Source organism: Sceloporus undulatus, chromosome 4 (genome assembly GCF_019175285.1).
Source record: "Sceloporus undulatus isolate JIND9_A2432 ecotype Alabama chromosome 4, SceUnd_v1.1, whole genome shotgun sequence".
Lineage (NCBI taxonomy): Eukaryota > Metazoa > Chordata > Lepidosauria > Squamata > Phrynosomatidae > Sceloporus > Sceloporus undulatus.
Genome location: NC_056525.1, coordinates 177,017,011 through 177,043,678, shown reverse-complemented (window position 1 = coordinate 177,043,678; position 26,668 = coordinate 177,017,011). Strand labels below are relative to the sequence as shown.

Below are 26,668 nucleotides of genomic sequence, written 5' to 3'. Positions count from 1 at the left end.
TTTATTTATTTATTTATGATGTTTCTATCCATTCCCATATTATACATACTCTGGACAATTCATAGAAAAATCATCTGTAACAATTTGAAATGTTAGAGAATAAAAAAATTAAAACAATAACACAGTAATCTGAACATCATGAAAGTACATTAATCCATTGTATAATTTAAAAAGCAGCCTTGAATCCCATTTTGGAAAAGGGTGCAATATAAATACCATACATACAATGATAGATAAAGTTAAAACAAAATGAAGCCATATATGCAAATACATTGGATAAAGTCATTTGGCCCAAAAAGCTTCTTATAAAAAAAGAATTATGTTATGATTTTATGGCAGCATGAAGCCAGTGTTGGCACTTGTCACATAACCCTTGAAACCTATGAGTTATGTGCATGTAACCATTGTCACTCCATCACTTCAACAGTTCTGTAGTTGTGTGGCGCCATGTTTCACCTTCAAAATAATATATATTCCTTTTGTGTTTTTGTGGGCTTAAGTATGGCAGCAGAGTAAGACTAAAGAAAGCTAAGTAAGGGTGATAGTTACTCATCATTTAGCTACACATGCAAGCATCTGTTGTAGGACTTTACAGGCACACTAAATATGACACAAAGTGTGATAATCCTGGATATAGGCTGATTATAAGCCTACAAAGAAGTGTGAAAGCAAGTAAATGCAAGTGTGAAAGCAAGCAAGCAAACTTTTAAAAATAGCCAGCAAAGCTAAGTGTTCCAACTCTCCCACCCCAATCTTTCTTTACCTCTCTTTCAATCCCTTTTCTCTAGAAAATGGCTTTTAGCAATGATTCCCCAGTCCTAGATGTCAAAATAAGTACCTGGAAGATTATACTGTATAGCACAGCCTGACATTCAAACCTGTGATTTGCATCAACCTTTTTCATCTTACCAAATTGTTCAGAAATCTTCAGAATTCAGGAAAGGAAGAGACTTGCCCTTTGGATGAAGACATTTTTGTGAAGTCCTTAAGATACGCAGGAATGTACATGTTGAAAGCTTGCTGCAGTTTCACTGTGTTATCATTTTTACTTTTAAGTCAAAAACTTAAATCTCACCTGTTTTCCTGAGAGACCTGTCTTTGGATCTCATTGTTGAAAGAATAATGACTAGGTCAGTATTCAAATCACAAATAAATCTATATTAGCTCCAACTCCTTGAATCTGAAAGAAATATGCAGATATTCATTTTACATTATTTATTTGCTTTTGCCTATTTATTTTATTTGAACTAGCCAAATGGAAAGTGTAGCAGCCACAAGGGGCTCTGGAACTTAATTTTCATGCATATTTTACACCGTCTGCTATTCAAAGATTTCTGAAATGGTACTCAGAAGATCTCTGCTTGTGTTGGGCATGGGGGAACATTTATATTATTTTATTTAATTGTCTTCCAAGGCCTAAATCCAACTGTTGTCACATCTAGAACACCCCCATTAAAGCAATGGATCTTATACAATTGTTGACTTCAGTTTAACAGTTGATTCAATGGCTCTTCTTGTGCTATTCTACAACTGGTTTTATGCTTTGATATGCTTTGCTGCTAAGATCTGTCTATACAATCAGTTTCCTAGGATATATATGTTTTTATCAAGTTCTTGTAGCAAACTGAAGTGTATCCATTCTGTTTGTGCAACTTTTTTCTTTCAGTTAGAAGTGCTACAAGATCCCTTTGCAAGAGTAGTCTTTCCTAGGAGTTTATCAGACAAGGGACATTGGAAGTATAATCCATTGGCAATCTGAACGCAATCATGGGGTTTAACGTTATTGCATGATAGACTGCCACACGCAAATTCGGGCAATGGCATGCTATTTTCAGGCAATGGGAAGCCAGTCCGAACGCAATTCAAATTCACGTAATTTCGTTGAACTAGTGAATTCATGTGAATGCGTTCTGGCCCCCACTTTCTTTTCATTCGAAATTAAGAGAAATTCCTCATATGTGATAAACTCTCTAGTCATGCAGACATTTTCTTGTTTAATTGCAGTTAGAAATGGTCAATCCAGCAACAACAAATTTTATGACAGCTGAGCTATAAACTGGGGATACTGCAAAGGGGGAGTGAATGAAGAGAAAGTGGATAGTTATTAACTGGAAAACATGCTCTGAAGCTTTTTGAGCCTGGCCTCCTATGCAGACTCTAGTGAATATGACAGATACATGTTTGTATGTGTTTGTGTGTGGATGTATTAGAGAACTATAGGAAATAGGATTGTTTGCTACAAAATCATACAAATTTAATGTAAGCAATGAAAGAAGATAAAGGATAATTATCTTGGCATTCAGTGATAACGAATGCTGTCAGATCTAGTTAATCCATGCTTCGCTTATCCTTCTGTCTCTGTATCGAAAAGACTTAAGTGATTACTAATCCTGTAGCATATGCAGAATTACACTGCCAGCATCTTAAACTTGAAAGGTTTTGTAAATCTGCAATTCAAATGGAGGTTGTTGTTTTGAATTAACAAGCTTGAACATAATTACTGAATCAAGGACCTAATCATGTCCTCAGAGGCACATGCCCAAATACTATATTAAAGAGAAATTAAAACAGAGAAACTATCTTGTTGCGTTCTAAAAGTCTATAGTGATAAAGCATATGTGTCTCAATTTCCATTAGCTTTTAATGAAATGTAGGTGCTTTAAGTTCCATTTTCGTTTTTTGATGGGCCATTAACATATTACCCCATGAAACACAGGTAAGAGCAGTAGTATCTTTAATTATTTCTTTTGGTACTTCTTCCTGTTTCAGACTTTAAGGAGGAAATGTGACTGGTAAACCAAGGAACAATAAAAGATATATACTGAAGCCCAGCCCTATTTTTTTTTAATTTGCATGTACAACTCATAGAATTGAGAATATAGAGACTGAACATGCCTTTCTTTGTCATGCTAGCTCTGGCAGGGCTACACTGATTGTTTCCAGTTTTTCTGACATATGCAGAGAAGCCTAACTTCATTATCTTTGACCTGCAGGACTGTGCACCATTAAACCAGGTTGAATGTCAGTGACATGATAAGATGGTGACATACTCCCAGTTCTGTTTATTTTACTGGTGCTTGATTAGCAAGCCAAATTATGCAAATGTTGCAAAATAAAGGAAAAGGTGAAAATGGCCCCATTCACCCATTTATTTACTCTTGGATATAGTCCAATGTTTGATGTTTTGTCTCTATGTGATAGTAAAAACCAGAAGGAGATAATGCCATATTTTCAAAGAATGCTTATCTTGGTTTCACTCTTTGTTACTTGCTAATCCAGTTACACCCTGGAGTTTTTTTCCTGCTTAATCTGTATGTAAATTATTTTTTTAAGTAACACATGCCCTGCCAGCTAAATTGGTTAAATGTATACACATTAGCCCTTGTACCCAAGGTGCAGTTTTTCTCCTTGGAAATATAGCTTAAAGATTTTACTCTTTTTATACTTACACATAGTTTCCATAATCACAGCCAGTGTTCAACCGTTGTTTCCATATTTAACTTTTTTCAGTATCTGTTGCATGTTAGACTTAATCGGGGAGTTACGTTCAGAGGCCCAAAAGCTTGTATACTGGTATTGCTAGCAGTGTCGGTATTATAATATTAATGCAAAACAAGCAGTGAGAATACTTTCCACAATCTGTGACTGAACCTTAGTCTAAATCATCCCTCTCATATAGTATTGTAGAGGTGGGGAAAGTGCAGTGTACATACCACTTGCAGCCTAAAAAGGCCCATTTTAGAGTCCACAAAATGCCTGAACTTAAAAAAAACAGAAAAAAAAGTTCAGATCACACAATCCAATGGATTTTGTCCCCAAGTAACTTAAAATAAAATTGGATGCAAAGAGGCTGTGCACTTCCTGAGAGGTCAGGTTTGTTACTTGGGAGTCCTTTTGAACCCAGTGCTTCTCATGGAAGGGCAGGCAGTTGCTGTGCCCAGGAGTGCCTTTGCCCAACTTGAGTTGACACATCAGCTTTGCCCTTTCCTCATAGAACAGATCTGGCCACAGTGGTTCATGCCCTAGTCACTCCTAGTTAGACCTCTGTAATGCACTGTATGTGGGGGCTGCCCTTGAACAATGTTCAAAAGCTACAGCTACTGCAAAATGTGGTGGCCAGATAATGTTCAAAAGCTACAACTAGTGCAAAATGTGGTGGCCAGATAGGGTTGCCATAACCCGGTTGCAACCGGGTCTTTCCCAGTTTTGGCTGCACCTGCCTGGTCACGGCACGGGTGCAGCCAAAAACCGGGAAAAGCCCGGTTGCAGTGGGGTTGCTAGGCAACCCTGGGGCCTCGCTGCCCTCCTCTTCCTCCACCGTGCATGGCCGCGCAGAGGAAAAGGAGGGTAGCAAGGCCTGGGACGGAGGAGGCTGCAGGGAGGCAGCGCCTCTTGGGCGCAGCCGCGCCAACCTCCCCGCCTCCCTGCAGCCTGCTCGCCTCCTTCCTGGTCTCCGCGGGGGCCAGGAATGAGTCGAGGCCCCGGCCATGGCGGGCGCTCCCCTCGCCTCCTTCCTGGTCCCCAAGGGGGCCAGGAAGGAGGCGAAGCCCCGGCCATGGCGGGCGCTCCCCTCGCCTCCTTCCTGGTCCCCGAGGGGGCCAGGAAGGAGGCGAGGCCCCGATCCTGGCCTCTGATCGCGGCGAGGCCCGGGGCCCAGGCGGGGAGGGAAAGCCTCCTTAAGTGGAGGCTTTCCCTCGCCGCTTGGCCTCCACTCCCCACCGCGATCGTGAGGGAAAATGTAGGACAAAATTTTCAAATGTAGGACTTTTTTTTTTTTTTTGTCCTACATTTGAAAATTTTTTCCTACATTTTTCCCGGTTTCGAGGTCCGGCACTATGGCAACCCTATGGCCAGATAATGTTCAAAAGCTACAGCTACTGCATAATGTGGTGACCAGCATGCATTTTAGAGACCATGTAACATCAGTCTTACAAGAACTGCACTTCTCTTTGGCCTGTTACAGACTGCCAAAATAAAGCTGTTTCGGGTCTCTTTGGAGGCATGCTATTTAAATGATGCATGCATCCTAAGAATCTGGAAGATGCACCAAAGCTGCACTCCAGTGCTTAGGAATGGAGTGTGGCTTTGGTGCAACCTCCGGACTCTTTGGACCCATGCATCATTTAAATAGCATGCCTCCAAAGAGACCCGAAGCAGCTTTATTTTGGCAGTCTGTAACAGGCTTCTGAGCCCAATTCAGGGTGTGGTCTTGACCTAGGAGCTTATCGCTCACCTTTTAAAACTGATTCAAGCCTCCCAGGCTGGAGCCGGGACACATAATGGAGGCGGGGATTAATGCTCACTAAATTGCTGCCAAACCACCGCTTGCCATCAGCCTGGGTCCAACCCGTTTCCCAGCCGCTCTCCGCCCACTTTTTTTAGAAGTTGGAAACTTTCTAGCTTCTAAAACATGCTGGCAGAGCATGGTTGGGACCTAGCTTGGATTTGGGCTGATGGCGGGTAGAGGTTCGGCGGCAATTTAGTAAGCGATAATCCCTGCCTCCATCCTGTGTCCCGGCTGCAGTCCAAGAGGCTTGAACTGGTTTTAAAAGGTGAGCGATAAGCTCCCTATAAAGCCTTAAATTGCTTGGAGCCAGGATACCTGAGAAAGCACCTCTTCTTATATGAGTCTGCCTAAAATCTAAGCTCATCGTTGGTGGCCCTGACATATGTTCCACCACCTCATGAGCCTAGCCTGGTAGAAATGCATGGCAAGGTCTTCTCTTCAGCACCACCTGGCTTTGAAATTCCCCCTAAAGTAAGGTCAGGCTGACAACACCCTTTCATGTTTCTGTTGGCAGTGAGAACTTTGCTACTTTAGTTAACCTTTGGATCTCAAAAGCTGGCATGCCTACTTTTAAGATCCAAAGGTCAACCAAAGTCTACTTTGAGCATGTGTATTTTGGCTGTTTTAAAAACTAGTTTTAGAGCTATTTTCAAAGAGAAGCATTAATTGTTTTGTTTGTTTGTTTGTTTACTGTTGTAAAGGTTTTTACTTATTGCATCTTGTCTCAAGAGACCTGATGGGTCAAGAGGCAATAAATAAATGCAATAAATAAATAATCAATCAGCTGAAAACAGTGATGTGCTGTCACTTCTGGTTGCACCAAACCCACCAGAGCAGTCCCCAGGGTGGGTTGTTGTTGTTGTTGTTGTTGTTGTTGTTGTTGTTATTGTTGTGTGCCTCCAAGACATTTTTTACTTATGGTGATCCTAAGGCAAACCTATGAACCTATCATAGTGTTTTCTTGGCAAGTGCCTTCAGAGGGGTTTGCCATTACCATCCTCTAAGACTGAGAGTATGACTTGACCAATGACACCCAGTGGGTTTTCATGCCTGAGCAGGAAATTGAACCCTGATCTCCAGAGTTGTTGTCCAACGCTCAAACCACTACATCCCACTGACTCTACAGAGGTGGAAAACAGCTTTCACCCTTCTGCAATTGCTCTCTTCTCCAGTAGTGGCTGCTTTCACAAGGGATCATGAAAAGTGATTGTAATTACAGTATCTGAGCCTACAATGTACACTGATGCTACAGAACGTTTGAGCAGTTATGGCTGGTCTATACAAAATCTTGCCTTTCTTTTGGTGTTTTGCTTTTGTCTTTCCAGGCATGTGCTTGCATTAACAGGGCATGGAGAAAAGATGTTTTGGGACTACAGCTTGCACAGTTCCTCAGCCTGTTTGATCAAACTGTCTGGGAGATTAAAGAAACTGTATTCCTAAAAAGCCACTTGTCAAAGTTCTCTCTCTTGGAATTCCTAGGAAATTCCACTGCATTGCAGATTGTTTGGATTGTTCACATTGCACCCATTGTTTTCTATTACAGGAGAGGTCATCATTTCTGCCATTGCTCTCATTGCTATGTACCTCTATGATGAATCTTCACAATGTGTCTTAGCTAACTATATATAGGCCACCATGCTAGGGAGTAGTCACTGTTCAGTATATTGCCAATGGTCTTGTGGAAGCATAGTTGCATAGTACAGGAATAACAGAATGCAAGATTTAATGGTTATAGTACAGCAATGAGTTTATAAAATAGTATAAACACTGAGTTTGAAAATGAACTGGAGAGATGGCACAACAGTTCCTTTCTGTTGTATCCCAGCAAACACATAAAAACACAAAAAAGCACTGCACTTAGTAGTATCAAACACTGGTTTCAGTATCATCTACAATATCATTCGGCCAAGCTTACTCTCCTAATGAGGATTGCAGCCTTCAGCTGTGTACAGATGTCCCATGGCAATCAGATGTACTGCATAGAAGGTATTAGCTGTTCTGTGGAAAACAGTAGGAGAATAATACTGAAAGGATTAGGCACAGGACAATGATAGGTGTAGCTGAAAAGCATACATATCTGGCATTTGCTCCAGATGACTGCCTCCCCCCATTAGTAACAAAAAGCCACACTTTATTTGACTTTTTTTTAGTTTTTAACTTGTGTAGCAGCTGCTAAGCCATTTAGAAGGTCACAAACTTAGACTCACAAAACTGCTGTAAAATCATAGTCGTAGCATTCCTGACATAAATGACAGTGGAAAAGTTCAAAAGACTGAAAGATCTCTCAAACCTGTTCTGCTTCTTATTAAACATTTACCAAAAAAGGAGACAGCTTCTAGTGACTTGCACTCACTATGTATGTCAGTGGCACAGTTCTGTAACCTTTCTTTTAAGACCTTGTACTTGATTTAAGGATCCGTGTGTGTGCATGTGCCTTCAAGTTGGCCTGTGCGCCTGTGGATGTACAGGAACCCATGAAATTCATAGGATTTTCTTAACCACTCCAAGGTGGTTTTGTCAGTTCCTTCCTCTGAAATATAGTCTACTGCACCTGGCATTCATTGGTGGTTTCCCATCCAAGTACTAACAAGAACTGACCCTGCTTAGCTTCTAAGAACAGATGGAATCTGGTGCCTTTAGGATATTTTGGCTTCAAGGATCCTGGAAGAGGATCTTATATTTTCCAGCTCATGGTGAGATTTTCTGGTTATATTTCAAATAAAATGGTCTTCCTGACTCATTCTTCCTTAAAGAATGTGTCATCTGTACTATATGTCCTGAAGGGATTGTGGTCCAAAATATGGGTCACAAGTGTTGTCTTGATTTTCTTTTTGTGTTTTGCTTTTTAAAAAGAGCATAAACTATGTCATTCTGTTGTTTTACCTTATTATGTCATTGTGATTCTGCTGTTGGGAGATATTCAGGTCTGTTGTAAGCAAGGCATTTGGTGACTTTAGTCCATCTCTTTAGAAGGAAACTGTCATTCTGAATCGGAGGCCTAAAGGCAGTCATTTGAAGCTCCTGTGCAAGCATGTTTTCCAGATCAGTTCACCTAGCTGGCAGCACTGCACACATTTCCTTTTTGTACACTTTATTTATTTATGTGACCGAAAAACTCTTGCAGATCTGTAAATTTGAGGAATATATCCTTTATCCATATATGACTTAGGGATGGGGACAATTCTGTTAAAATATAGTTAGGAAATTTTTTTGATGTGCTTGAAGATAGATAATAGATTATGGAAAGTAATAACAACAACAACAACAACAACAACAACAATAATAATAATAATAATAGATGAAGGTGCACTTCAAGATAGGTAGGTAATAGATGATGGTAGAACATTATTAGGTGTGCGATATGTGTGAATTTAAGTGGATGTATCATTTTCAGCTCTTCAGATCTGTCAGAAGGATTTTATTGCTTTGACTTTTACATTTGTAATTCTGCTAATTAGCCTGTAATCAACTGAACATAAACATCTGCATAACTGATGGAACAGGAGAGCCTCTTCAGTTTATCACATTAAATCACTCTAGGGGAAAAGAATATAAATCCGTTTATGAAACAAATGCTTTTTTGAAGCTCCCCATTAAGTAAAGTAATCCTGTGGAAAGTGGGAAAGAACTGAGAATTAATATATTTGATTATTTTTAGGGTGTATCATAATATGAAGTCACACACACACACACACACACACACACACACACACCCCAGAGATACTAAAAAAGATACTGAAAGTCAGGAAGACAGCTACATATATTGGTGTGTTCTCAATCTGAAGTAATACCAGCTACATTTCTCTACCACTTCATACTGAACTAAGCAGTCTCTAAGCAGTTTACAACATGTAAGGCAATTGTCCCCAACAAGCTGGGTACTCATTTTAGCAACCTTGGAAGGATGCCAGGCTGAGCCAACTCTGGAGACCCTGGTATCAAACTCACAACCTTGTGATTGTGAGTGAGTGGCTGCAATACCAGCATTTAACCACTGTGCCGCCAGGGCTCCAGCACCATTCTACAGTATAACATTCAGTACAAGGCAATTGTATGGGGCGATTGCCCTATTTACCAAGCAGCTGATTATAAATTGGAGCATGGGAAATTTACTTTTGTAGAATACAATTTTTATATCCTTCTAGTCAGAATAATAATAATCTAACTTCAGTATAGATACATGCAGTTATCAAACTGCAGGATGTATAGCTGGCAGAAAAGCTTTTTACAGTATTTATATCATAAGACATTAAAAAATTATTTTAAGACTGCATTAAAAACAATCCTTTATTTCATGTAAACAACTGAGAATTTCTTATTTTCAGCCCTGCATTAGGTTTGCTATAAAATCTCATTTGTACAGCTTTCTGTTGATGAAACAAAATGATGGCATTAGTTAAATCATTGGCCCTAAAGCATATTATGAATGGTATGTCAAGCCATAAGTAAAATTTGTCTAATTGGCAATATGGATGTGGTATGATTTAATATGTTATGGTTCCTTACAAAAGTATAGTTCTGGTGATATCCAGAGCTTTGAACATGGGGCTTTGGCCTCTTAGTACATTCAAAATGTGGCTTCTAAAAGTTGAAAGGCTCTCAGAAGACTTACCCCGATGCTTCCCAGAGGAGTGCATTTGCACTGGACCTCCACGGGGGCCAGTGCATGGGGGGTTGTAATGAGGGAAAAGTCTTGCAGTAGCCCCCAAGCATTGCAAGACTTTGCATGAGATTGAAGCCATATATTGACCCAGATTTCACTCAAATTTTGTGAGACTACAAGATCCAAGACAAGGTGTTCCAAGATAAGGTATGCCTTTTTTGACATGCACACATGCTTCCCTTCCCTTCCTTCATTTGAGGCTAGGCAGTCTGCATGACCCATCCACTCTCCCTATTGCATTTCTTGTTCTTCCACCATATCCCAAGGCTTAGGATGGTTACCTTCAGGGGTTCCCCATATTACTGGAGCATGGGCTTTTCACCTTTACTGGGAGTATCACTTTTGAGTACACGTGTTCATGTATTATATGTTCTATATTTGCTCATTAGCTGCTGTTTGGTGTATTGCTAGCTATCTTGCATTACTGCTTTGCTATTGGTACCTCCTTTCAGGATATCAATACATGTGATATCTGGACATAGACACTGGATTTTACTCCATGCACACTGCGTTGTCACAACTGGTAGTTATTGGAAGGAAGAAGCACAATGGAAATCAGATGGGGTGGGACCTTGGTGGGGATAGCAGAGCAGACAGGTTGGGAGGTGACCTGAAGTTGGAGGAGATACACAACCCTCCTCCAGCTGCCAAATAGAGCTTAATCACACTGACTGGCTGGAATACAATGCCTACTAAGGGATTTAATGGACAGGAGCAGGGGGAATCCTTGCTGAACAACTGGCTAAGTATGAAACCATCAGCCCACATGTCCCCTCTACCTGAATGTACATTCATCAGCAGTGATTGATTTATGAAGGAATTATGATTGATTTATGGCTGATTTGTTATTGATTTATGATCCCAATATTATGCATTTAAGTTGTGGCCATCTTGATACCCAAGTAACAGTGTCTAGCTCCCTTAGTCACATCACAAATTGTTTGTGTAGCATCTGCTCTTCAGGTAGAACACAGCCTAAGCTAGAGACAAATCTCCTTCACATATCTCTCATGCAAAGGGAAATCACGTGATGAAAATGGCTGTGAGCTAACATCTCTATCTCATGCCTATAGATCCATTGCTCCCCTAGTCCTGTTGTCCAAGCATTAGCATAGAAAACTTAAGTACAGAATACTACATATGTAGGCTTTTGTGCATATCAGATTTCCCAGGTCCTGCAGATTTCAGACAAGAATCCAGGTCTCAGGAAACCTATAATCGTAGGGTCTTCTTTACACATAGACTTTACCACTGCAGACAGGATGATCAGACATCCTCCTTTTCTAGGACATGTCCTACATTTCAGCCTTCTGCCCAGGAGAAATTTTAAAATGTCCTCCATTGTGAGCATGACTAAGAAGCATAAATTTGTATTAGTGTTTTGATCTTTTATTTTGTAATATTGTACTTTTTTTTATTTCCTACATTTTGCAGTGTCTTGTCCTTTGTGGTTATGACATCTGGTCACCCTGACTACAGATGTCCATACTAACGGATGGATGATAAAATTAGGTTTTGGAGAGGCCACACATTATCAGGAGGAGGGGAAGGTGCAGCCTTTCAGACTCTTTGTGTGGTGCCCTTTAAGCTACCAACATGTAAACAAAGCTAGAAGTGTCAGGTATTCCTCTGATCTGGGAATTTGTATTCAAACTGGACTGGGGCTCCACTCTTCTTGAAAGCCGTTTAGAGGGGCTTCTTGATCCAGTGCTAAAGCCATCACTGTTTTCCTGGAACACCTAGTATAGCCTTTTCTAGGGATTTTGCTCATGGCCTTGCTTATTTCTTCTAGCTTGGGTTATTGAAGTTCTATTTATGTATGTATGCCATTTTAATTGGAACCCAAAGTGCCAAACTCATGCTATCTAAATTGGTGGATTGTTTATATGTATTCTCAAATTTAGTGTAAGTGTTGATGTTTTAAAGTTCTTCTTAGCCTTAAGTCAAGGTTCTGCCAGAATGACTATTTTCCTTATGAACCTGTCTGTACTCTAGCAGTGATTTCGAAAGTGCACTCTTTGCCTAACCATGAATGAAACAAAATGATGACATTAGTGACAAGATCTTTTTAACAGTGGTAACAAAATCATGGGAAGACTTCCCTGGGGAGATGGCCCTTGCACTTTCTTGCTGTTTTGTACCTTCACGTAATCTTCAATTTATTACTTTTTTTTTGCAATATCTGTTCAAGGGGGGTGTCCACTGTCTTCCTCTGAGGCTGAGAGTGTGTGATTTGCCCAGGGTCACCCAGTGGATTTCCATTTGAACTCCCAGAGTCTTAGTAAAACACTCAAATCACTATACCATGCTGGTTGTAATAACAACAAATACACATAAATTAGGAAAACTGCTGTGTGTGAAGAAGCATTTGTACACAGAATTAGGAAATTATGAATTCTGGCATATGCTAAAAATATATTTGGTCTCTACAAGTAAAGGTTAAATACACATTCTGTTCATATGTTACTGTGAAGATCAAGCATATGCCAAATTTTGTTTTAATTTTTGGAGCAAACGTCTAGGCTGGGTAGGGCTGAGACGTGGTAGCATTTTGAATAAACATAGTTACTGCCTCTTGTACAACAATATGTTCCTCAATTAAAAACTTAGTATCTTCCTAAATACAAAAGACAATGTACTGAGAAGCAATCTTATATTCCTGAGCTATTACTGCAGTATTCACTGTGTTGCTGAACGATTTGAACTGAAAAGAAATTAGGTCAGCATTTATCAGAAGTGACTGACAAGAAAATATGAGTACAGGACTGACCTTGTTCTCCTTGTAGTTCATACCCAAGATAATTTGGGTAAATTAGAGCTAGCCTTTTACATTTTTCTCTTTATATCATAGGAGGGGTAATTGTTACTTCGCTTACAACCACTTTTCATGTTGGTCAAATGTCCAATAGTGACACTTTTTTGTTTTTGTTTTTTGTGTAATTTTTTTAAAATTAAAAATACATACAAATTAGGTATATCTGAAAAATAGATTAAAATTAGCAGAAATTAATTAATTCATGGTTAAATATAAAAGTCATTAAAATTTTCCACATTTGTTCTTATCAAATAAAAATCCTGCCTTATACTTGATTAATTATTATTAAATCTATATTTATGTAAACACACTTTAAATGTAGTTAAATTGACTGCAGGTTATATGATATTCACTACTGATATTGAGCAAAAAGGAATTAAATTGGCTATAGTTTAAGTCATTAGTCTCAGGATAATGCTACTGGATCAGTGTTATTTGATAAATAACACTTTTGTAAGTACCATTGACTTGATGGGTCTACACTAGCTGGAACTAAACGTTGGATTCAGGTCTATGACACTGATTGTCCCACTGTTTATAAAGCAGTTAACAATTTGCTGACTGATTTTGGAAGGAAACTGTCAATTTGTTTAAAATGTCGATTTGTTTAAAAATAAAAATTCTGAGGGGAACAACAGAAACAGGGGTGCTCTAAGAAGGGGTCACACTTTGTCCACTGCTGTGATAAATCTTGAGTGATATTTATATGAATCAAGCGGAAATTAGTGATTTCATCATAATCTTGAAAAGGCTATAATTTTGTACACTGCCTTTATTCCTTGCAAAATCTCTTCATGATTCTATGATTCTATCATCATTGATTAGTAATGGCGTTGTTTCAGTTATACAAGGAGAGGGGATGACTGAAAAGAAATTACTTTATATTATTGGTGGTACTTTGGGTCGACCAACGTTTAGTAGATCCAGAAGGTGTACCTGGTTGTAATGGACTTTGCATAATAAATCTATGGTGTGTGTGTGTGTGTGCGCGCGCTAGAGATGGTGTAACTGTACACAACTGTGCCCGTATATCTGGGATTCCTTATGTTTGCTCTTTCTCGTCTTGTATTACAGGAATGTATTCCTAGCTTAATCAACAGCTATATTAGCATGTAGTGTCTTCTTATGTTAATCCACAATTAATTGCAAGTCTAATGCATAAGTGGTGATGATTTACTGTCAGTTGTATGACATGAGCAGGGAGTTTGTTGATAGGGTGACTTAGAGATCTGTTATTCATAGGGTCACCATAAGCTGAAGTCGACTTGATGGCAGTTAAAAACAAACAACAAAGTAAAGGTAGTCTGCCTATTTCCTCTTGCAAATACTCTTTGGTTACAATGCAGTAAGTTCACCATGTTGGCAGGCTAGCCACCTGCAGTTTGAAGCTCCCACAGATTGCCCCTCTCCATATCAGACACTGAGGGCAAAGACATAGTCATGTGCACATTATCACCCATTGACTAATATGGGCTTGAGCTCCCACATTTTTTCCCATCTACAGGGGAGGGGAGGCAGAAAGAAACCCCCGCGGATAGGAAAGATCCATTGTACTAGCAAAGTAGCAGGTTTGTGTGGGTTACATTTCCTTACTCCATATCCAAGTTGTCTTTCTCTTTCCCTCTACTCTTTCTTTTTCTCTCTACTCTTCCTCTTATCTCCCCCCTTCTACATTCTTTTCTTTTATGCTATTTTCCAACCTTCACCAGCCTGGTGCTCATTCAGTCTTTCCCTCAGCTCACTCTATTCTGTCCCACATCAGGTGCCTCTTTCTCTCTCCTCCACCTTACTCTGTGAACTGTTTGAAAAATTTGGAAAACATTGCATGAAATTTCCTGGCCACCATATGAAAAAAATCTCATGGCCTGCCTTGAACGTCATCCTTCTTGCTTAGGGAAGTTCTGGTACCTACTGACTGAATATGGTAATGTAGGCTACAAACATAATTGAATTAACGAAAATTGAGCTACTAAAAATAAACAACCATGAGATATACACACACAAAACAGGTAAGTTTGTTATCCATGCCAAGTTTAGATTTCACAATGTTGGGGCTATGTTGGGGTTACTCACTCAAATTGCTTTCTAGTAATTGCATATAAATGCACCGGTGCAGGTGTGCGTTTAAAAAGGACAGAGCCGGAGAGCAATGCAAAAAAGTGAAAGTGTGATGCCTCCAGTGGATATAAGTACAACATACACAAACCAGACAGTCCAAGAAGGGGCTCTCCCTGTACCAGTGGAGGATCATAGGTGCAACTGTGTGGCTGATGAAAGGAGTGGCCATCTGATGGGATGGCATCTAGGCAGCAGGCAGTCACTGGCAGTGTGGTTGTGTGAAAGTGCGTGACTCCCCATGGATGGTGGGGAGGAAACAAAAAATAATTACCCAGCGGCATGGCTTGATGTGCCATGCAGACCATGCACATTAAGGCCACCTTGGGAGTGACCAGTGTGGACAATGGGATTTCAATCTGTTTCTGGAAAATGCAGGTTCAAGCCACTTTTTCCTATGCATTGGTTGCATCCCTTCTTTAACAAGCTAGGTTAACCAGGAATTGAAAATCCTTTCTTTTCCTAAACATAATTAGTGAAGGATCTGTTTTAAATTTGCAGATATAATCATGTATCTTGCAAATATCTTGCTTCAGATTGGCACACTTGCCCATTTCACAGAAGCTCTTCATCCCTTGTGTGCGCTAACACGAACATGATGGAACATATTACATTGGCAGTATGTTCTTGTATTTTGACAAAAAGAGGCTTTTAAGAAGCAGCTCATCATATGCTAATGAACTCATCTTGACTAACACCAGTACTTATAATCTTTCTAATGTTGATTGTGTTGCAGAATATTTTTGCCATGAAAACCCATAAGACTTCCAGACTTATTGAGCTTTTTTCTTCACACTTTTCTTTAGTTTCAGGTTAAAGATTCATAACTCCCCTCACTTAAGGGTTCAGTAGTTGTGGATGTGTGGCCTCTCTCCAGCTACTTAACAGCCTGAACTTATTTAGAGTTAATATGATTAATACATATGTGAAAAAGAAAAGTTTAAAGATTGATTGCAGTAGTACAATATCTCATTGCAGCATAAACCAATACAGATTATAATGGACCTACCATTTCATTTCTAAGTAGCTGGATATGAGAGACAAGTGAATGCTTTGATTCTCAGATGTAATCAGTGGTTTGGCCTTGTATAGTGCTTGGAAACATGAGACAAATCATGGTTTTAAGAATTTCAACAAGATGCTAAGCATTTTGCTTTTGTGTAGATGTAAATAAGTGACAGAAAGAAAGCAGTACAATGCAAAGACATAGCCGTGTTAGTCTGGTGCCAGGGATCTTGCACCTTTGAGACTAACTGAAAGAAATAAGTTGGCAGCATGAGCTGTCATAAATTTGAGCCTACTTCCTCAGATGCACCAAATACAAAAAAAATTAAGAAAGAAAGAGGCAAGCCTCAAGATGGTACTAAAAATCATAGGTCATTTCAATGAAGAAGTTAATTTATTTATTACATTTAGATCCCAAATAAGGATCAGGCTGAGACAGAGTGAATGGCCCAAGGAGTTTCATATTAACATATTAACTCTAAATCATATTAACTCTAAATAAGTTCAGTGGAAACTAGAACCTAGATCATCATCCAAGCTATGGTCCAGTTCTCAGAATTCTGTCATTCTTAGCCTTTGGATGATAGATCATTTTCAGGGTTTGTTACATTTATAAGCCGCCTTTCCTCCAGTGAGCTCAATGCAGCATACATGATTTTCTTCCTCCCACATTGTTGTTGCTGTTGTGTGCCTTCAAGTCATTTCTAACTGATTGTGACCCTGAGACAAACACATCATGGGTTTATTTGTGGGTTTTGTGGTGTGGGTTGTTTTTTGTTTTTTGCAAGATTTCTGCAAAGAGGGTTTTTTGGCAAGCCTTCTCTTGAGGCTAAGAGAGTGTGATTTGTCCAAAGTCACCCATAGATCTCAAACCCTGGTTTGCAAAATCATAGTCCAACACTCAAACTACTACACCATGCTAGCTCTCCTCCCCACATTATTCTCATAACAATGCTGCGAGTCCTCTGTCCATTAAATAATTGGAATTTAAATTGAATGATTTTATAATATCTATACTGGACATCTAGAGCAGATGGCAATATGGGTATAAAATATCCTCAGTTATAACTCAACTGGCAACAGTAAAATGCCTTCCACTGTTGGCTAGACAGGATGGAGCAAGTCTGTGTTAGAGGGATTGCAATTTTAGGGACCTCCACAGGAAAACATGGTGGGGTTATCCAATTGTCCTCTTCTTGTGGGATTTAATAATTCACAAGGTCATCATTATTCTAAAACTGTCAATAGTGAAGGATTCAAGCTTAACCTATTAGGCCTTTTTGAAAGAGATAGCCATAACAATAAAAGCTTTTGTGAAATGATGTATTGCAGCCACCTGACTGGAAATAGCCCAAGGGTGGGGAAATGATTGTGACTGTGCACTATCTGTATGGTATAAAGAGATATAATTCACAACCGCTATGGAAAAAAAAGATCTTATAGTATTCTGAGCAACAGAAAAGCTGAAATAGATGTGTTTCAGTCAGTCTAGTATCCATTTATTCAATATAGCTATACCTTAGTTAACAAAGTAGATACACTGCTTTGTATAACTTCTTTAACAGAACATTTGGTACCAAAGACAGAAATAACATGAAAAGGATAGGGATAAATTTCTGCACCACAAAACAAAAGAACAGTTCAATGTGTTCCAGCAAAATTTAATTCAAAACTAACAATATGAACATGTGAAATGAAACAACAAGGTCATGTAAGCCTTGTATAAGTAAAGAAAAACAGCTGGAACATTCAACAAACCACTTGAAGACTTCTTCCAGAAAACATACAGGGATGATTTTTATTTTTGATTTTTATTTATTTTATTTTAAATCTTCTTTGCTTTCACTAGCTTCAACTTTTATTTGAATTTCCATTTTGTGGATAATAATAATAATAATAATAATAATAATAATAATAATAATAATAATAATAATAATAATAATAATTTATTTGTAGCCAGCCTTTCCAGAGATCAAGGCAGGTAACAGCATATAAAAGTTTGACAATATACAGTCCATAAAAACATACAAAAACATTAATCTATAAAAACTTCAACAATTGCTACAATACACTAACATCTCCAGCTAGCACAATAGTGCAACAGAGTGGGGAGGAAATAGCCTCAGCTTTACTAAAGGTTAAATAAATCTAATTTTTAAAAACAATCCGAGGGAAATTGGTGAGGGCAGCTTATCTGCTCTTCCCTTTTCTCTCTGATCTGTTCATGCATGCTCAGTAAATGATTCTGGAGGCAGCTGCTGTTTACCATTTATTTGACTCTGTCCTTTTGTTGTGGTGGGGGATGATTGGTAAAGAGATACACAAACATCTGCACAAGCTAGACGAGAAATGTAAAAACACGAAAATATGCATTGAAATATGTCTCCAAATGCAGGTGGAATGTGCGTAGTCATTTACAATGATTGAATAGACAACTATTCAACATACCCCTCCTAGTTCATCAGTATAAGGCATATTATTTGGAACAATTCATTTTGTTACAGGGGAGGGGATTGCATTATTAAGTTATTTTAAGAATCAAATCTGAGACACTATGGAGACAATATGTGGATATACAGTCGGCCCTCTGTTTTGGGGGGGGATCCGTTCGGGGGACACACACACACAAAACACACACACACAAAATGGAAACTCACTGATATTCAAGCCCCCGGCACGTGCCTGCGTGCGTGCGTGCGTGGATGCTGCAGACACACGCCACATTATGTTCTCCCTCCATTTGCCACATAAGCAAGGGTGCAAATTCCAAGGCTGCACAAATGGAGGGGGACTGTATATGATAGCATGTGGAGCCAAAACCAGAAAGTCAACAGACATAAAGGAAAACATTTGTTATAGCACACTTGTTGTTGATAAGAAAAATTCAATAAACCCCAGGTTCTCTTGGACTAAATGTGCATTGTCAAGATTCAGAGATACATGAATCTCATGATCCATATTCATTTACTATTTGTAGTTCCAACAAGAATTTGACAAACTGTGTCTTAAACCTGCTGATAGTTTGCCATTGTTCTCTTGCAGGAATATCTTCAAGATTCCCAGAAATCATGTCAGTAGGATCACATTCGTTTTCTCCAGGAGGCCCTAATGGCATTATTAGAAGTCAATCCTTTGCTGGCTTCAGCGGTCTTCAAGAAAGGAGATCCAGGCAAGTACAGTTTTCCAAGCAAAGCTATAAACTGAGTAAAATGCACATGCATGCACACACAGAGCTTGGCCCTGGGAATCTGTTGTTTTTATCCTCTAATAAAGGGTGCTTCTGGTATAGAATTGGCAATCTATCTTTGAGTGAAGCCTCAGTTTAAACAAACCAGTAGGGAGGAAATAGCCTCAGCTTTACTAAAGGTTATCTCTTTGACCTCTCTGGCCCATAGACTTCAGCAAGCACATTATCTCCACAGTTTTTATTTGTCTGTGGGTCAGTGTGTAGGAGTGGGGGATAATTGGAAGAGAACAGTTTTCCTCCTTGCCTCCCAAACCTAGTCAGTCTCTGGCCCTTTGCTTAGAGCTGCTCCAGACAGTCTGTTTCATTTCAGATCCAATCTATTTATAGAGGTTTTACAGATTCTCTTCACAGTTGTTCAGGGAATATGTCCTGATTTGTCATTACAGCTATTGTTGTCCCGGACCAGGTTTTGTTTTGTCCAGAATATGGAATTTTAAATTTATTCTTAATAGATGGTAATGGAAGCCAGGGTTGGAATAAATAATCAAGGGTGGGCAGATAGAAAAAAAAATCAACTCATTTGAGTTGTGGTGCCTGATGGACCCAAACAAATGAGTCCTCTAACAAATCATATCTGAATTCTCCCTGGAAGCCAAGATGACTAAAGTGAGGCTGTTATACTTCAGAGACATCATGAGAAGGCACAACTCATTAGAAAAGACAATAATGCTAGGAAAGGGAAAAGGCAGTAGAAAGAGAGGGAAAAAGCATTCTAGATGGATTGACTTAATTAAGGAGACCATGACCCTGAACCTGCAGGACCTGAGCTGAGCAATGGAGGATGGGGTGGGCATATAGGTGTCTCATTCACAGGGTTGTTGTGAGTCAAAGTTGACTTGAAGGAAGCTAACAACAAGGCAGTACTCCAATTGTTTTATTGTAATATGTTTTTTAGACTTTTTATTTGTGAGCCGCCTTGAGTCCCTTTCAGGGAGAAAGGTGGCATAGAAATCAAATAAATAAATACATTTCTTCCTCAGTTAAGGACAGTGCCTGTGCCTGGTATTTTTTGACTGCTGTCTGGCATAACCCACTGCTAATATCTAACATGAGACTTGCTTTAAACAACTCCTCCTCCTCCTCCTCCTCCTCCTTTTGATACTCTTGTTGAGCAATAGGCAGCTGGCTACACCATATATACTCATCTATAAGTCTAAAAATTTATGCCCCAAAACTGACCCCCAAATTCCAGGTTGACTTATTTATGGGTCAGTATGGTAATATGATAGCAGCTCTTTCAGATTTCCCCATGCGGTAGAAACAGGGTTTCTTTTTCTCTTGAGCCAAGCAGAAAGAGTCCTGAGTGACTGATTGCTATTAAACAAATAGAGCCCTTCTCCCACCCATGCTAGCTGCTGCTGGCTGGAGAGTCAAGGGTGAAACCAAAGTTGAAACTGAAGCAAAAAGCCTCAATTAGAGTCCTTCTTGCTGTGCGTACACATATACACACTGAAGGAGCCTCCAAGTTTTATCCTCAACTTATCCACAGGTCATGGCAAAATCCATAATTTTGGTCCCCCAAACCTGCCCTTGACTAATACATGAGGTAGACTTATAGTTGAGTATACACGGGTAGTTAGCATTTTAATTTCCCATAATACCTTAGAGTGACACTATCTAAAGCATTGTGGGGACTTTCAATGGTGGGTAGATCCAGAACTTTAGTGGCAGCAGCCATCAACAGAGAAGCTCTTCCTCTGTCACTTCCCACCCACAGAGCAGACCAGGAGCTGACCCTGTCTGTGCCTAATCTGTGCAAGTGTTTCTGTGTCTGTCTTGTTTTTCCTTTCAGGAAAGGACACACCAGAAAGTTGGAATAAGTTTTATATAAATGAAGCTTAGAGTCAGGCTTGCAGTCCTTATGTTTTCTCAACAATGGGCACATGGGCAAAAAAGACGGGAGCATAGCTGAATACTCCAGTCAATATCACATAATAACTTGAAGATTATCACATGACATTGCGCAATATTGCTATTATCCCATGATTATTGTGTGAATAAAGAGGAATTCTAGTACCACTTTATATTCACAGGATTGTGTGATTATTATTGTGTGATATTGACAGGAGCATCCTGCCATGCTCCCTTCTTTTTTGTCTTTGTGATAAAGGCCTCTGTCATAAAACATTCCCCCTTGATTTATGCTACATTCTGTGATCTGGTTTAAGATCAGTGCTGTTTGAAGTCAATTAAGGCACAAGCTACCTGTGTGTAATTCTAATCTGGACCCATCCAAACAACAGCGGAGTGCTTAGCTTATTTGGATTGTGTCTTTGTTTTAGAATAATTTATATCGTTTCATAATATATATCAGTGTGGCTATTGACATGCAACAGTGGCTATGTAATAATAAGTACAACCATGTTATTGTTATAAGCAGATGTGCCCATATTACTCGAGAAATCTATGTCCAAAAATTGACCCTAAAATCCTGGGTCGACTTGTATATGGGTCAATACAGAAATAGTGCTTAGAAAGGTCCTGGAAGAAGCACAACCCCATGTCTCTCGGCAGTGATTTCTAAAATACCTGCCAGCCCGGGGGGGGGGGGGGAGTGAAAAAGAGGTGATCCTTCTCTCCCCACCAAACTCCACATTTAAATCCAGTTACTTTCCAGTCCAGTATTAAAGCCTTCTCTCCCCACCAAACCCCACATTTAAATCCACTTTTTTCCCTTCCCCATCCGATGTTAAAGCCTTCTCCTCCAGCACCAGAGAAGTGATGTTAGGCGGTTGGGAGAAGGAGAAGAAGAGATGGAAATGGTGATTTCCCCTTTAGATCCTTTGTTATAGCCCCTTAAGTTTTATCCTTAACTTATTTACAGGTCATATCAAAATCCACAATTTTGACCTTAAAACCTTCCCTTGATTTATACATGGTCAACTTGTACATGAGTATATACAGTAATTTAAAACAATAGCTGTTTATAAAAGCTGATTCCCTTCCCTTTTCTTTTAGTCTTTTTCTCTTTTTTAAATTAATTCTGAATATATGGTATATTTCAAATATTTTGCCGTTTGCAATTAATCTTTGCAATGTGGCAAGTTACAAGTCTAAATAAATCAATGAAATGAAACTATAAAGGCTCTAGATATCTCCCAAAGTAGAATATCAGATGCTGATAGCCATGTGTCATGTTGTCTCAGACCTCTTAACTCATAAAGACTGAGTGTTCTCTGGCAGGCAGCCTTGTAAGCAGATTGCTTTTAGCTGGGAAAGATTAGATGTTAGGGAAAGCTCCTTAGGCTATACTCCTTTGAGATAATCATGATTTATAGTTTTTCCTTTCCTCTTCATACTCTTTTTATGTCCATTTTTTTAGGTGTAACTCCTTTATTGAAAACTCATCTGCACTCAAGAAACCCCAGGCAAAAGTGAAGAAAATGCACAATTTAGGGCACAAGAGCAACAGCACATCTAAGGAGCCTCAGCCTGAAAGGATGGAAGAAGTCTACAAGGCCCTAAAGAATGGACTTGAGTAAGAACTTTTATTGTCCTGGGGCAGAAGCAAAACTATCTTTGCTGTTCTACAAGGAAGGCTTGATTTCTCAGTAGTAAATAAGATTCCAGTTTCTGATATCAATTTCAATTTCATTAATACCAGCTCCCAGCCAGTAAGGAATTTAAGTTCTTTGCATAGCTTAGAAATGTTACCTTTTTGTACAATGATTTCCAAAATGCTGCAGCTATGGTAAGCTAAGGGATTCTGGGAGTTGTCACCCCCCCCCCTCAAAAAGTAACCTTTCAAAGCTCTGCTTCCTCTAACAGTGCAGGACAACCTCATACTTGGAAAGTTGCTTTTTGTGGTAGTTGTTTTACCTCACCCCCACCCTATATTGCAATGTATTTCAGTTGCAGAATTGTCTAGCCTTGGTTGACTTACAACTGCTCTAGCGTATGTCAAGATTACTGTGTAATTACTGTTAATACTGTAACATACACAGTGGAATATACAAAATGTAGTTTAGATTCAATACCTTGTGGATTATTTTTTCCAGGGGCATAGAGGTGTTGCCCTGTTGCAGCAAAACTAACAAATAGCCTTGTGCCTCATTTTAAAAAAAATAAAGTGTAACACAGTTTATTTGACATAGAATTTTGTAGTTCACAGAAGAAACTTGAGATAGATGTTTTTACTGATAAAAAAAAGCCCAACACATTCAGTCTGTATATGCTCTCAAAGGCCTCCTTTATAATATATACACATTTTGGAGCTTAAATTCTTAGACCATTTACTGGACAATAAGAATCTAGCAGTTGAGCCCCATGAGGCATGTCTCTGGTTTTTTCCTTCCGATTTTATTGAATTATCCAGGGTGTTGGTTTTTTTTAACTTCCATAGGATTTTATAGACTAGTTCATCAAAATCTGCATTGCATTTGCCTTTTGGCATTGCCAATATTATCCCATATTCAGTTTGATGAACATTTGCTGTCCATGATCAACACAATTGGTATAAGCTCCTTGGATGAAGCAGCTGCCATAAGCTGAAATAGTCTTATGGGCTAACTGTAATTAAAAATAGATCAGTCTCATGGTTGTTTTCGATTAAGAGTTTCTGACTATTCTGCAAAGATTGCATGCATTGACTATTACTAGAATTACATTAGGGGCTGAGCCTGTTCTGACCAGAAGGAGAAAGAGTGTACCCATGCAAGGTTGTCATCTGTTGAATGTGGAGGGCAAATACCTTGTGACTGGAAAAAGTGGATGGGTTTTAACCCATTTTTTAAAAAAAAATCGAAAGCATAATGTACCAAAATTAATGAGAAATTAATCAATTAATCATCAATGAAAAGACTTTCTGATTATTTCCATCAATATTAATTTTTCAGTTCACACTTAGACTTAAATTCATTTACTACTCTCAGACAGAGTTAACCAACTGAATCAATAAGAACTTGTTAAGGCAACACTTTCATAAATTCTGTTGTGTCAATGGGTTTAATCTTTGAGGAACTAACAGCTCCAGTAAATGAGACCCTAACAGGTTGAAATGTTTTATATTAGCTTCTTGTAGGCAGAAAATCTTGATGACTATCAGACAAATGTTTAGTCTCCAAAGAAATAATTTCCTTTCACATTAAAAATAATCCTGGGCCTAAATCCAGTTGTTAGTGCCAACTAGAGTAGAGCCATTGAAACAGCGGGACTTACATAAGCATTGATTTATTAAGTTCCTGTTGGTGCCTTGGCTCTGGTCCAGTTGGCACTGATAATTGGATTTTGGTCCTGATGTTTCAGAAATGTTGGCCAGGATCCTGTGTGCGAGGCATAGCTCTGATGATGTAGCTACAACCTGTCTCCCAACTTGACCCCTTAAAAGCCAGGCAGTTGCACTAACCAAAGAAGTTCCTCTCAGCAGCACATGATGTGCTGAGCAGCAGCAGGCACCTCTGCAACATTCTGTCATAACTGCTTGTGGCACTGCAGCTTATTGGCAGGAAAGGATTGGATATGTCATTCTTCAGCACTCTGCTTGCCAGCACCACAAAACTCCCTCAGGTGGCACAGCTGCCTGGCTTTTAAGATGGGCTTTAGGGAACATTTGGGATCATGGTAAAGACGCAACAGTCATAAATGTGAATACCAAGATTTACAAGGTTGTAAATATTGAAGAGGATGCCAGCCATAGTTTACTAAATAATAATACTAAGAATAGTTATAGTAATGGGAAACAGAAACAGTAGCATCTGTGCATTGTGGTTGTATCTGTTGTTTTTGTATAATCCCTCCCCTTGTTGCAAATTTCACATTTAACATTCATTTTCATAATGTAAACTGACTCTTTATGATGGTGTAGGCCACTTGCAACACTCCTGATATTACTGAACTATAAATCTCATGATCATACACCATTGGTTATAGTGTCTAATGCTGATGGGAATTACTGTCCTATAATTTCTGGGGGGCCATAATCATATACACACTTGACTGGAAGTATTTAACTTAACAGTCCTTCCTTGTAAATAGTCATATAGAGGATTACTTTGTTACTTTAGAGTACTTTACTTCCATAAAGTACTCTGCCTTACCAGCAAGGATAACTTTATTCCAAACTGATGTTCTTTTCACAAAATCCAGCATTTTAATAATGAAACATTACAAAGCTGATGTTTTCCTTTTTGGCTTATCTCTACAGTGAATACCTGGAAGTGCATCAAACGGAGCTAGATAAATTGACAGCTCAATTAAAGGACATGAAAAGAAACTCACGGCTGGTATGTCTTCATCACAGAACTCAAACAATACGAAGTTCCTTATTAAGTAGGGAGCGGACGAAGGAAAATGAGATTGTAGTATTGAGGTGCTGTATGAAAAATCTTAAGAGCTAGTTCAGATTTCCATAACAGAAGTGTTATGGAAAGTACACTGCCTCAGATTTCAGACTGGGAGATATTTGTTAGAAATTGCATCCTTGGATGATTTTTCTTTCTTTCAAAAGCCTCCAGTTTTCTTAGGGTTTCCATTTTGCTGGTGATCTATGATTTATCAACATGGCAGGGTAAGCTGGTGAGGCAGGCTAATCCACTCCTTCTCCCCCCTCCATGTTTTTCCCCCTGTTTTGTTCTGCCCACTTGGTCAGTAAGGGATTGTGGAGGCAGCTGTTTGTTGGAAAAGTTACTTTTTGCAGCTCTCAAAGCCAGAATGCTTCATTCTGTGTGGCCATATGAGAAAATAATTATTTTAAAGGGATCAGTTATTTATTCTGCACGTCAGAAACTATGTGAATTTGTGTATTATAGTGCAGTATGTATAGGCACTATCCACTTCTGTTATGTACATGTATTATGCAGCTTTTTTAAATAAATGATTTGTCTAGAGGAAATTTTGAATTAGATGAGTTATATATCTTTTGTCCAAAATGGATAGATAGCTGTGGTGTATATAACTATGTTAGACTTACTCAGATTGTTTATGAAGGAGATATAATGTTATTCATCTTTATAACATGAATTATCAGAACATAGTTAAAAATTATTTAATTTTATGTATTTGTTTTTTATCTGCAGAGCACCTAAAATTCTCTAGATGGTTTAAAAATAAAACCAGTGAGTTCCCTCAGTTACTCTGAATGTCATATGTTTCTGTTCTGTAAGGCATTTCTCCATTGTACTGACCTTATTTTGGAACAGATGAACTAGGGTGATGTGTGTAGTGGCACAGTGCTTCCTTCTGTAAAAGAAAATCCTATGTGCTATTAATATTTACATTTTATTCCTTACAGGGAGTGCTATATGATCTAGATAAGGTATGTTTTTCTAATGACCAACTAAACTGCAATAAATAAATAAACTTAATCTCATCTGTACATTGACTCCAATTTATAATAATAATAATAATAATAATAATAATAATAATAATAATAATAATAATGAAGATTTATTTCTAGCCCACCCTATCACAGAGAATCCGAGCAGGTTACAACAGTAAAATACATCAAAGTTACAATAAAATCCAAGAAGAAAACAATCCCTATACCCACCCACCCCATTCCCTGTGCTAAAACAGGATTAAACAGTCATAGTATAAAAA

The 26,668-nt window shown here is 38.8% G+C and overlaps 1 protein-coding gene across 4 annotated transcripts in view; it reads left to right on the top strand.

Moving 5' to 3' along the window:
• Positions 1-26,668, top strand: part of RIPOR2 (RHO family interacting cell polarization regulator 2) — a 156,096-nt gene that overhangs the window by 92,593 nt on the left and 36,835 nt on the right. For all 4 annotated transcript variants that reach the window (XM_042463910.1, XM_042463911.1, XM_042463914.1 and 1 more), the window contains exons 2-5: positions 18,928-19,054; positions 22,455-22,610; positions 25,275-25,353; positions 26,361-26,384. In XM_042463910.1, coding sequence (XP_042319844.1) covers positions 18,954-19,054; positions 22,455-22,610; positions 25,275-25,353; positions 26,361-26,384 — 360 coding nt within the window. In that variant the 5' untranslated portion in view covers positions 18,928-18,953. The remainder of the gene's footprint in view (positions 1-18,927; positions 19,055-22,454; positions 22,611-25,274; positions 25,354-26,360; positions 26,385-26,668) is intronic.